General features: G+C 43.6%; 1 protein-coding gene across 3 annotated transcripts; it reads left to right on the top strand.

Moving 5' to 3' along the window:
- The first annotated feature begins 198 nt into the window (after positions 1–198).
- anp32e (acidic nuclear phosphoprotein 32 family member E) lies at positions 199–10,688 on the top strand. 3 transcript variants are annotated; one of them, XM_042506215.2, is made up of 7 exons: positions 199–532; positions 4,482–4,631; positions 5,053–5,175; positions 5,562–5,724; positions 5,806–5,915; positions 7,607–7,652; positions 7,738–10,688. In XM_042506215.2, exons 1-7 carry the CDS (start codon positions 479–481, stop codon positions 7,821–7,823), a joined length of 732 nt encoding a protein of 243 aa, XP_042362149.1. In that variant the 5' UTR covers positions 199–478; the 3' UTR covers positions 7,824–10,688. The 3 variants fall into 3 exon arrangements, with proteins under 3 accessions (XP_042362149.1, XP_042362148.1, XP_042362150.1); XM_042506214.2 differs by having other exon boundaries at positions 200–532; positions 5,806–5,933; XM_042506216.2 differs by having other exon boundaries at positions 203–532; positions 5,806–5,897.
- The last annotated feature ends 1,614 nt before the right edge of the window (positions 10,689–12,302 follow it).

Here is a 12,302-nt window from a genome sequence, read left to right as displayed (position 1 = left end):
AACTGTAGGACCCCTTTTTAATGTACACACCGCCATTAGTGTTTTTGTTTATTTTTTTCTTGTTTTCCGCATTTATTCTAAAATAACAGACGATCTATTGTTGATATTGACAGCAAAGTTTGTATATTTTGTAATTTTAATGAATAAATAAAGATTAATTTGACGATATGTAACTACAACTCCCATGAGGCTTCACGGGCGGCCGCTGGCTTTCGGGGATATTCCCGCCCAGCTCGTGGATTACGGCCGATCAGTGCTGATTGACGTGTCCGCCGTCCAATCAGAGGCGGCGGAGTGGCGCGCGGCCAACCCCGAGCGGCGGGGGGCGGGGCCGCGGGGGGAGGGGGCAGGGCGCGAGGTATCATGGAGGATCAGTAGGCAAACTGTGGCCGTCAGAGGAGAGCAGCACCGCGCTGATCCCCGGGACTTTCTCAACTGTTCACCCGCGATTTAAACACCACACACCGGACTCTGCAACATGGACATGAAGAAGAGGATCAACCTGGAGCTGCGGAACCGGAGCCCGGCGGAGGTGAGCCGGTTTTTATTTTAAAAAACAGTTTAATTGTTGCCTGAAATAGCCCGGGAGGTGATGTGCGACCGGAGCCCGGCTGCTCCCCCCGCGCTCATCACACGGGGGGTTACCGACACGAAACGGCCAAGTTTCGCATCATTCGGTCCGTTAAACGTCTTATCGATCCGGTTTTAGTTTGGACGGCTACCGGCGGAGAGCCCGATGGATGTGGAAGCATCTCCGCGGCTCGGTCCGCCCGCCCCCTCCTCCTCTCCGGTGAATCCCGTCTCTCGGGGAGGCTCCGCGGGCACGAATTAACCGTCAAAACCGCTCCAGCTCCGGTTCTTTCACCGCGAACAGTCCCCCCGTTCAACCGAAATATTAAAACGCCTTCACAGACGGCGAAGTTTAAACTTTTAATCACCGGCCGCGGTCGCAGGAGTTTAATGTTCAAAACGACGCAAAATAAACGTAAAAACAAGCGTTAACGCGCCGTTTGTTGTCGCCGCGGTCGTTTGTCGGGGTGATTTCGGGGCTCGCGGCGGGATTTCGTCCCCGGAAAAACAACAACGACATCGGGCTTCTCTGGAGAGCGGACATTTTAAGTCGCCGACGGCTTAAACTTCGACGGAAACGCCGAGTCTGCTGACGTTAAGTCGAGCTTCTCTTCGGTAAATTCAACTCAGGAGTAAACTTAACGTCTTTTATCGAGTTTTTGTGGGGACATTTCCCCGCGCGGCCGCGCTCGGCGGCGGCCGCGGGGCGCTGTGAGGTCGGTCACAGAGACATTTTGAGAGGGGAAGCTCGTGCTCGGCAGTAACGCGTTACCGACTTAACGTTACAGAAAGCGGATTAGCGGCCGTTTCGACGGCAGATTGTGTCGAACATCGACGAATATTTACATAAAACGAGTGTCTGAAGGGGGCCGGAGAAGCGGCGGTACACCGCGGCCCGGTACCGTCCGCGCAGACCGTGTAACGGGCAGAGAGTCGGTGTTTGAACCGCGTCGTATCCAATCAAAATGGCGTTACTCGGCGAGGCTTTAAAGTGAAACAGATTACCGCGCTGACGGATTACTGATGTCTGTTCAAATCAACACAACTGCGCACTGACGCCATTAAACTAATATCAATGAGAGGACACCGAAAACACGCGGTTATTGTCGCTTTTTATAAAGCAGCTAGAGCTCCCGCGCGCGCGCGCGTGTGTGATTAAGTTATATAACTGGACTGCCAACCGATCAGCTTCAGTTAAATAACACACACACACACACACACACTTGTGCTCTCGTTTCAGACTTAATTCACTTCAAACTGAGAAATACAAACTTGCTGGTGTCATGTTTTATGAATTGGTGTGTGTGTGTCGGGGGGGCGGCAGATGGTGTGTGTGAAGGCTCAGCAGACAACCCCCACACACGCACGCACGCACACACACACACACACCACACGTTGCATGTAGATTGTAGTAGGTTAACCCCCTCACACACACACGGCGCGCACACACACACGGTGCTGGGTGTAATGGTGTCTTCATTGATGCCTGTTGGCCTGCAGGCTGAAGCTGTTACACTGAAACTCTGAGTCTCTGCTGTTACATAAGCAGAAGCTGAGGAAACAACCACCGGTCTGAACAAAGTCCTCCACGAGCTCACTCACTGACTCACGCTACCTGCACACCGTTATTTTAATTATTCTGCAGGCGAAATCAACATCACCGTGTTTATTCCAGAGCAGTGATGCTCAGCTTATGTCCCGTGGGCCAAATCTGGCCCCCAAAAGTGTGCTGGGTGCCCCCCCAATCATTTTTTAATCCACAATAAAAATAAAGTGATTCAAAGTGGGAATTGTTTTGTACTTTTAGTAATCCATACGGTGCCAGAGTTCATAAAACAGCATCAATATAGAGCTTGTTGATTAAAAAAAATTGCCAGAGAAGTAACCCCCCCAAACACACACACACACACACACACACACACACACACACACACACACACAAAAACATTCTGGAAATTTTGAAATGTGCTAAAATGCTTAAAATTTGCTTAAAAAAAAAAAAAAAAAAAAACTTAGAAATGTCCCTAAATCCTATAGATGTCCTTAAATCTTAGAAAAATGCAAAAATCCTAGAAGCACCATAAAATCCTAGAAATAAAAAACATCCTAAGATTCTAGAAACATGCTAAAATCCTGTTTATGTCCTTAAATCCTAGAAACATCCTAAAATCATAGAATCAATTTAAAAATTCATGAAATATCCTAAAATCCAAGAAACTTCCCGAAATCTTAGAAATCCTTAACTTCTAAAAACGTCCCAAAATGCTAGGGACATGCTTAAATCATAGTAATGTTCTTAAATCCTAGACATGTCCAAAAGTCCTGAAAATGTCCTAAAATGCTAAAAACATGCTAAAATCTGATATGTCTGTAAGTCTTAGAGGCATGCATGAGGCTGCTGTGACTGGCCCCTCGCTTCTTCACACTTTGCTTAAAAAAATCAGTAAATATCTGCAGAAATCAGCATGTTGGCCGATCCTGATATTTTAAACATTTTAAAGTTAATAACGTGCTGATATTAACCTGCATCCCTGCCCCGCACACCGTTTTGATACAAACTGTTTAAAATGATCCCTTTAAATACGCTCATACCTCATAATCATTTCAGAGCGTCACATGATGCTGCAAACACACCTGCAGATCGTTTCATCAACCTGTTCTCCAAACCGCCACACAGACTGTATGAATACAGACGCTCAAGCACCAAAGCACCTGTAGTAATGTATGTGTAAATACACACACACACACACACACACACACACACACACACACACACACACACACACACACACGTTTGTCCAGGCACGCATGTGAAAGCCCCTGAATAAGTACGAGTCTGCAGTGTTTGCACAGAGTTAAGTTAAAATAAGTTAACAAACAAGGAAATGACCTGGAAAAAGTGCCTAAAAAATAATAAAAATTCTGTAACACAATTTTAAATATGTAATCATGGTAATTATGAATATAGTTTTTCCTTAGTTTTTATTTTTTTCTCTGGACAAGCTAAGGAAATATGTCCAGAAATGTATATATCTGATGTTCATAATTATATGATTACATTTTTTGTCCCCACAAAATTATAATAATTGTTAAGCAGTTTTTTTCAGGAATTTTTTTCCCATTGAGTGTTTTTGTGTGTACAAATTTTCAGGTAATTTTCTCAGTATTTTTTGGATTGTTTGTTGATTATTTCCATTGAGTTTTCTTGTTGTGTTTGGTCATTTTCAGGTAATTTTCAGGTCATCTCCTCTTAACTGCTTGTTGTTCTCTTCTCGTGTTTTTCAAAGAAATCAAATCAATCTGCTCAGCTTTCAGACGGTTCAGATATGAAGTGTGACATATTTCCAGAGTAAAAATCAACCTGTCAGCGCTCTCTGTTGGTTCAGATCAGTTCCTAAATGACCTCAAACACACGTTCACTCGTCTGTTCTGACATTTTGTGACCAGCTGATGAATAATCGATGTATTCGCCGAAAGCTGAAATCTGACAATATATCGAGCAGCTGCGGTATTGTGGATGCAGCAGGCCGTTGCCCCTGTCAGTCAAAGACTTAATGTCCCAAAATGTGCTATAACTTAAGGCTAAAGTTATTCTTGACCTCTGACCTCGGTCTTTGAAAGAACCCTTGTGGAAAATATTCATTTCAGTGAAGGCTGCAACCAAAACTGTTTTCATAAGCAATTTATATGTCTGATATTATCTTGATTAATCAATAAGATATTTTGTCTGTAAAATTGTGGTAAATTAACTAAGTTTTGTGTGTGGGCAGTTTTAAAAACTGCAGTAATTATAATTATAATACAATAATAAAGCTACTACCACTTATAATAACGATAATAACAATTCTGTGTGTGTGTGTGTGTGTGTGTGTGTGTGTGTGTCTGTGTGTGTGTCTGTGTCTGTGTGTCAGATAGTGGAGCTGGTGGTTGACAACAGTCGCTCTGCAGACGGCGAGGTCGAAGGTCTGACGGATGCGTTCACGGAGCTCGAGTTCCTCAGTATGGTCAACGTGGGTCTGAGCTCGCTGGCTAAACTGCCCTCACTGCCCAAACTACGCAAGGTAACACACACACACACACACACACACACACACACTGTAATGACATCATGCAGTGTAACTTTTCATTGTCTTTGATGTCCTGAATAAATGTCAATAAATACACTTAAAAATTACAGAAAAAATCCCTGCAGAAGTTTCCTGAGAATCATGTTTTTAAGTTTTCCTCAGTATCACAGCAATCCTGTGTGTGTGTCTGTGTGTGTGTGTGTGTGTGTGTGTGTGTGTGTGTGTGTGTGTGTGTGTGTGTGTGTGTGTGTGTGTGTGTGTGTGTGTGTGTGTGTCTGTGTGTGTGTGTGTGTCTGTGTGTCTGTGTGTGTCTGTGTGTGTGTGTCTGTCTGTGTGTGTGTGTCTGTGTGTCTGTGTGTCTGTGTGTGTGTGTCTGTGTGTCTGTGTGTCTGTGTGTGTGTGTGTGTGTTTTCAGTTGGAGCTGAGTGACAACAACCTGTCCGGTTCTCTGGAGACTCTGTCGGAGAAATGTCCCAACCTGACCTACCTCAACCTGAGCGGGAACAAGATCAAAGAGCTGAGCAACGTGGAGGCGCTGGTCAGAACACACACACACACACTCGCTCACACACAAACACACACACACACACAAAAGAAAGGTTATAGTTTTTTTGCACAGGTTAATTATCTTGTGGGAACAAGAAAAACAGTCACTTTTTGGGTTGGTGGGGCTCTAAACAAACAGTCTAAAATAAAATGTGAAAAATACCTTAAAGGAAGAGAGGATAAATAATTTTAATTTTCACAATAAAATCTTTCAAAACCTTGACACATGCTCTGCAGATGCTTTATGATGTTCGTCATCAGTTTTGATGTGTGTTAAAGGGGAAACAGTTTTTATCTCTTTGATTTCAGATTTAATGACCGCTTCAGCTGAATCTTTCCGTCTGTGTCGTTTTTAACCGATAACGTTTCCTGCTGCAGCAAAACCTGAAGAGCCTGCAGAGTCTGGACCTCTTCAACTGTGAGATCACGTCTCTGGAGGACTACAGGGAGAGCGTCTTCGAGCTGCTGCCTCAGGTCACCTACCTGGACGGCTTCGACCAGGATGACAACGAGGCGCCCGACTCCGAGGCTGAGGACGAAGGTGGGGCGCTTGGCGTGTGCGTTTAGTGGACGGAAAGTATAACACCGTGCCGTCTGTCTGAACGTGTCTCTGTGTTTACAGACGAGGACGGCGAGGACGGAGCGGGGCCGACCGGCGACTACGACGAGGAGGACGATGACGAGGAGGACGAGGACGGCTCGGAGGGAGGAGAGGTGGGGCTGAGCTTTCAGGTGAACCGGGCCGATCAGGTGGGCAACTCGGGCGTCAGCCTGCAGGTCGATCCACGAACGGCTCAGACACGGGCCCGCTCCCATGATGCACCTGTCCAGACCAGGCAGAGACACAAAAACAACCACAGTCACGAGGCGGGTTTCCATCAACAAACGCTCACTGACGTCGTGTTTCAGTTGTTTTCTGCCAAAATGGGCGACACAGTATTCACTCACAGCAGCATCATTTTCAAATGATCTCTTTTTAACATTTAACAGAAATTACGATCTGTTCCCACCTACGCCACCTGAAACAAACGATGTCTCTGAACATAAACCAGGCAGCGTTTACGCCGCCACAAAATCATTATTACGAAAGCGCTTCAGTAACATATAAAACGAGAATTTAGAGAAAATAAAATATCAAGCAAAAAAAGACACATTTGTGCAAAATATACAAACATTACATTTGAGTTTGAGGTGTGAAAAAGTCGATACAGCGTAGTGTGAAGACATTCTGTGTAAGTATTGATTTTTTAAAATGATATAAATTACTGATATTGCACATAGGCATTAAACTTTTGATGGTCTTCTAAATTAATGAGATTAATTTCGTCTCAGTCCACTTGAGACATTTTCCCTTTTTGAACATATTTTACAGTTGAAAAAAGCTAATAAATCACATGACATCACAGTGTATGTTATAGCAATACTCTGATTCGCCCCTAATTTCCCTTCATACAGAAAACGTTTAGCCTCACGAAAGACGGCGCTCGGTGCGTAACGTGCTCGCCTGTCGTCTTCTCGTTGAGCGTTTGATCACAAATCTAATAATAAAAAGTTCTGCAGTGAAAACAACAATTAAACTTCCACAAACGTGAAAGACGATTCATGCCCTCAGATCGTTTAGCGTCCACCGCGTCACGTGACGTCTGATGAGATGAATTTAAGGTGTTTCCTCTGCCTGATGTCTGAGTCGCTCGGACGGATCGACCTCCGCTGTGACTTCAGCTGTGACCGTGTTCTTGACCAGGTTCAGCACCAAAAATGGCCGCCTCTGAGGACAGATGTTGGTAAACAGGAAGAAGATGTTTGTCTCCTTACGGACAAAAAAAACCTTTGTGGCGACATAATTTTCTAAACACAACAAAACAAATCAGAATAAAATGTTATTACATTTCTTTCCTAAATGTAATCAAATCTTGACATTGTGTAACAGATTGTTTTTGACTTTTCTGATTATTTAAAAGACAAAATGTTATTTCCAAACAGTCAAAAGAAATTTGTCTTTTCATGACGCAAAATTAGGAATTTATATTTACTTATCTTTGTATTATGTTATAACTTTTCTTGATTTTATTTAGAATTATTTCTGTTTTTTTAACAATTTCTTTATTTTGCGAAAGAAAAAAATGAAAATCCCAAATTTTTAAATCATTTTATTTATTTATTTTTCAGCCTAAAAAAATTACAATAAAAATCAAAAAAATTTGTCACATTTTCTAAACGATCATAAGTTTCTGTGAGTGTGTTTAAAAACCACAGCCTGTCAGGGTCGGTCTGATGGAGGTCAGCCTGGTCACATGACGTAGACGTGATGATTAGATTTAGATCTTCGTTAGCGTCGTCCAATCAGAAACAAGCAGCTTCTAGTGGAACTTTTATTTTGAAAGTGACTAACTGAAACTTCTTCTCTCGCTGCTTCCTGTCAGGACGACGATGACGATGAGGACGACTATGCAGAGGAGGAGGAGGAAGGTGAGTGACGAATCAGTGCGGATTTTCGTTGGTCGTTTTGCTGTCGCTCTCCTCTGATTGGTTGGTTTTGTCTCTCTGTGTGCAGAGGACCAGGCGGGTGTTCAGGGACAGAAGAGGAAGAGAGACGTGGACGACGAAGGCGAGGACGACGACGACGACGAAGACGACTAGTCCTCCAGCCGATGTGTCGTCTGTGTGTCGTCCCGTCCTGTTTCTGTCCGTCTCAGTCTGACCCGACCTCCGCCAGACAAACAACAAACAAACAAACAAACAAACAACAAACAGCCGGCGCCAGAGACAGCAGCAACAGGAACTGTGTGATCTCAGATAGTTTGTTTCCGTTTGTACTAGAATCTCACGTCTTTATTTTTAGATAATATATAAGAAGATTTTATCAGAACTTCACCCGCTGACGCCGGCTGAAGAGTCCACACGTGTCCCTTTAAACCTGCTGCAGGGCCCCAGTCTGTCCCCCGTCCTCGTCCTGATCCTGAGCTCCGACCCCGAACGCCTCGCTGGACGTCTCCAGTCGAAACTAAAGTCCCGCCCCGCTGCCATCTTTCAGAAAAGGTGTTGACTACAGAATGATGTCACTTCCTCTCCTCCACCGGACCAGATTTCGGCGTCGTGTCTCCGCGCTCGACTCGGCTGCAGCTCCTGCTCGCATCAGCAAGACGTCAGGTGTGTTTGGCCGACACTCGGGGAAAAAACAAACTCGTGTCCAACAGCAGGCGGTGAATTAACGAGCCGCCTGACGCAGCTTCCTGCTGGAGTCCAGTTCAGACCACAAGACTTCTGAGACCCAAACACACGGCTGGATCTATGTGCCGCACACGCATGTTTCCATCAGGGGTATTACTTAAGCTTAAGCGATATTTTCGGAAAATCGATGTAACAAAACGTGGAGATGACCGTGTTTCCACTGAGTGATATTGTGCGACATCTCCTCTGGTGATAACATCCCAGTAACCATGGCAACGGATGCTCAAAACATTAGCAGCTTCATTTCTATAGCAGCCACCGCACGAGCCGTCATGATTTCTGATCCGAGGCCACGTAGGCGTGTTATGGAGCCGTTTTAAAATCGGATTAATAGCTGAATTTCAACAGTAAATCGTGATCAGTCGCGTTTTTAATCGCATGTTTTAAATTCCATTATTTTGGACTTTGAGTGTAAATCTGTAGCGTCCTCGCTGTGAAGAATGAACGAAACACGCCGCCTCAGGAACAAAAGACGTCGGGTCTTTTCGGTGAATCAAGGCTGTCGCACTTGTTTTCATCGTCCACGTGTTGTTGTGACTTCGTACAAATTCTTCTTTCGGCGTTTCATCTATTCTGGATTTTGGCTTTTTTTGGGGGGGGTTTTGGTACTCAAGAATCGGCTCGTGTAACATCGGTTTGATCCAGTCGTCTTGTGATTAGTGAACTGGCTCTGAGATCAGTTGTGTTGTTTGTGTTTACGCTCATGTTGCCATGACAACGGTCTGCAGTAAGTCTTGTCTGATCTGGACTTTTGATTAATTCGTACGAGCTTCAACCTGCCGACACAAACCTCCGTAAACGTCTCCCAGCGCAGCCTCAAAGCACCGAAGTCTGGATCCATCGACGACACGCAGACCTGGAGTTTTACCTGTTTTTACCTCCGACGTCACGGAGACGATCCCGCACAAACAGGAAGCGAAGAGCCGGCTGGTCTCTTATCATCCGTCCGTCCTGCCGAGCTTCTAACGGGACGGACAGACCGACCACACGTCCACCTGACCTCTGAAAATCCTCCTTCAGGTTTTTCTCCCTGCAGCCATATCTGATTCTGGACTCTGACCGGAGAGGACAGCGCCCCCTTCAGGACCTCAGTGTGTCTAACACCCAATCAGGGATGTCACGTGTTTTCAGGATCTTCCATCCTCCATCGTGTTTTAACCCTTCGAACTGCGTAGTGAAGACTCTGCTGTCTCTGCCCCGTTAGAAACATGCAGACCTGCTGTAGCTCAGGTCACATAGATCATGATCCCAGTGTGTGTTTGATTTATCGTAGGGAGTTTCCAGGGAAGATTAGGGGGCGGGTGGGAGGAAATATTCGTTCTGATGTGGTTTTTTTTGTCCCTGATCTGCAGCTGTTGGTGTTTTTTTTTAGTTTGGTTTGTCTTCAAACTGCCCGTCCCCTCGTGATGTTCGGACCGCCGCCGTGTGTCTCGCTTCCGGCTCCGCCTCCTGAAAATGACCCCGAACCTCCAGCTGATCCTGCAGCTCCTCCTCAGAGGAAACGCCCCACGCCACGCCAAAAACCTGCGCTGCGTTCAGGTGCTTCTCCAGTCCGACTGTTAAACAGCAGGCAGAAAAATTGACCACATTTCAAGTGGCTTCAATAAAAATGTCAAGAAATTAAACTTTGAGTGAAGAAATCAGAGTTCCCACAGTCCTGGAAAACCTGGAAAAGTTATGGAATTTCACGATCAAATTTTCCAGGACTAGAAAAGTAATGGATTTAGTAAAAACCATTGATTGTTCTGGAAAAATCGAAACATTTGTTGTTTGTAATAACCTAAATAACCTGACGGTGAATTTATTTTCTGTCTCTGATGACGTAAAGTAGCTTTAATATGCGTCAATATGTGAAAACGTTTTTTAGTTTCTCATCACAGAAGTTTCATTTTTTTCTCTGCGATCCAAATCTTCCTTCATATCTGCCCATGAGGCATCGCTTAAAAACATTTTAAGCAAATTTTGCTTTAGGGGTGGGAAAAAACAATGCTTGTTTTTTTTTTTGAAAAATAGTTTTATTAAAAATCTATTTTTATAGAAAACCATGTGGTTTCTTTTAAGAAAATAGGTTTTGAATCCATGTTTTCTGTAAAAATTGCCAAAATTACAATGCTTTATACAACCAGATATTGTAAAAATCAAGAATTATTGTTGATTTTCATATTTCTGGTGGTCCTTGAGCACATCATGGGGTCGCTGAAAACATTTTTGAATAGGTTTTGAAATTTTTGGATGAGTCCTTTCAGTTTTAAAATTTTGTCTGTAAAAATGCAGGATCCCTGAGAAAAAAATCAGACCTCTGTCCAATCAGGTTACACCCTGTTGGTCATATGACCCACGTGTCTAAAGAAACATGTCAGCCGCCTGCAGGTCTCCATTTTTACCGTAACGTCTGACAGAGGTCACCTGAACGCACCGTTGCAGTGGATTATGGGAAACTGAGTACTTGTTGCGTCGGAGGCGGAGCCTGAAACAGGGACACGCCTGTCGCGTCTGATTCAGGTGTCGCTGCTCTGCGTGGGATTCTGCAGCTACGCAGGCAGAAACTTTTTACTGTCGACTTTCTCTCCGGCTGTTTCAAACAGGAGCGAACCGACCTGACGTGAAATAAACGAGATCAGAAATCATCAAATTAATTGATTAGGATAAGATATGATAATCACACATTAATAATGTCGAAAAAAAAGTATGCATGCTTCTCTGGTCATTTATCTCAGTCGGTTTGTTCGTCCTGATGAACTTTGACTTTTAACTAAACTGCTGTAAAGTTTTAGCTTTTCTCTCGTTTACACTCTTAAAAAAACAACACACCACTTTTCAGCGCTTTGTCGATGATTCACCATCGAAACATCAAACGGCGAAGAAAAGGGACGGGCGTTTTAAGTAACTTCCATGTTTCGAATACTTGAATTGAATTTATATGCTCACGGGGAAAAAACAAACCTTGTTATTATACGGAAACATGCCCTCCAAACCTGCGGGCCTGTGGCTTTGAAAGGCATGTTTTATTTAAAAAAAAAAAAAAAAAGGTATTTTTTTGTTTGTTTGTTTTTTTGGTGATTTTTAAAAACTTTTCTTAAATATTGGCCACTTTTTTCTTTTTTTTTCTTTTTTTTTCTTTGATTTTTAAAAACTTTTGCATTTATTTCTCTAAATTTTGGGGCATTTTTTTCTTTTCTTTTCTTCTTTCTTAACTCAGGCTTTCCAAAATTACGCCATTTATCATAACCAGAAACTGAAAAAACATATATTATCGTTGGCTTATCAGATTTCTGACGGTCCTTGAACGCATCGTGTGAGACGAACACACGAGGGAAAATCTTTGTCGCCTCGGTGAGGATTAAAAACACAGCCACCCCCTCTGATAAATAAAGAACAGTCCCTTAGGCCGTCTCTTATTTGTCATTAAAAAAATAGGTGACACAAAAACAACAACAGATCAATAAAATAGTTACTATTCTCGAAAAAACAACTCACTCTACAGCAGGAAACAGAATATGTGAGGTTGGGAAAGTAAAAGCTCTGTGCTGCAAATTCACTTACTTCAAAATAAAATGTTTCTTTTGATTGAAAATGAAAAACTTTCCATAAGAAAGACGACAAGGAAAACTTCCCTGTGTGCACGACGTGTCATTCGACCACATGAAGACGTCCTCAGGTCGCAGCGTCCTGCAGCAGCTGTTAAAAATGGCGCGTTGTTGTTTTTAAGAGTGTAAAAGGTCAAAGGTCGCGTCTGTCAGACCTGCTGTTTGAACTGGTTTTTAAGGCAATACTGTAAATAGACTCTCAGCTCCGTTTCAGGTTTGTTTTTATTTTTTAATGACTTTAAATAATTTTACAGGTGTTTTGTTTGTTTCTGCAGCGAGGTGATAGTTGACCCCCCCCCCC

Source organism: Plectropomus leopardus, chromosome 17 (assembly GCF_026936395.1).
Source record: "Plectropomus leopardus strain MGB_pleo_1.0 chromosome 17, ASM2693639v1, whole genome shotgun sequence".
Lineage (NCBI taxonomy): Eukaryota > Metazoa > Chordata > Actinopteri > Perciformes > Serranidae > Plectropomus > Plectropomus leopardus.
This window is presented reverse-complemented; position numbering and strand designations above follow the sequence as displayed.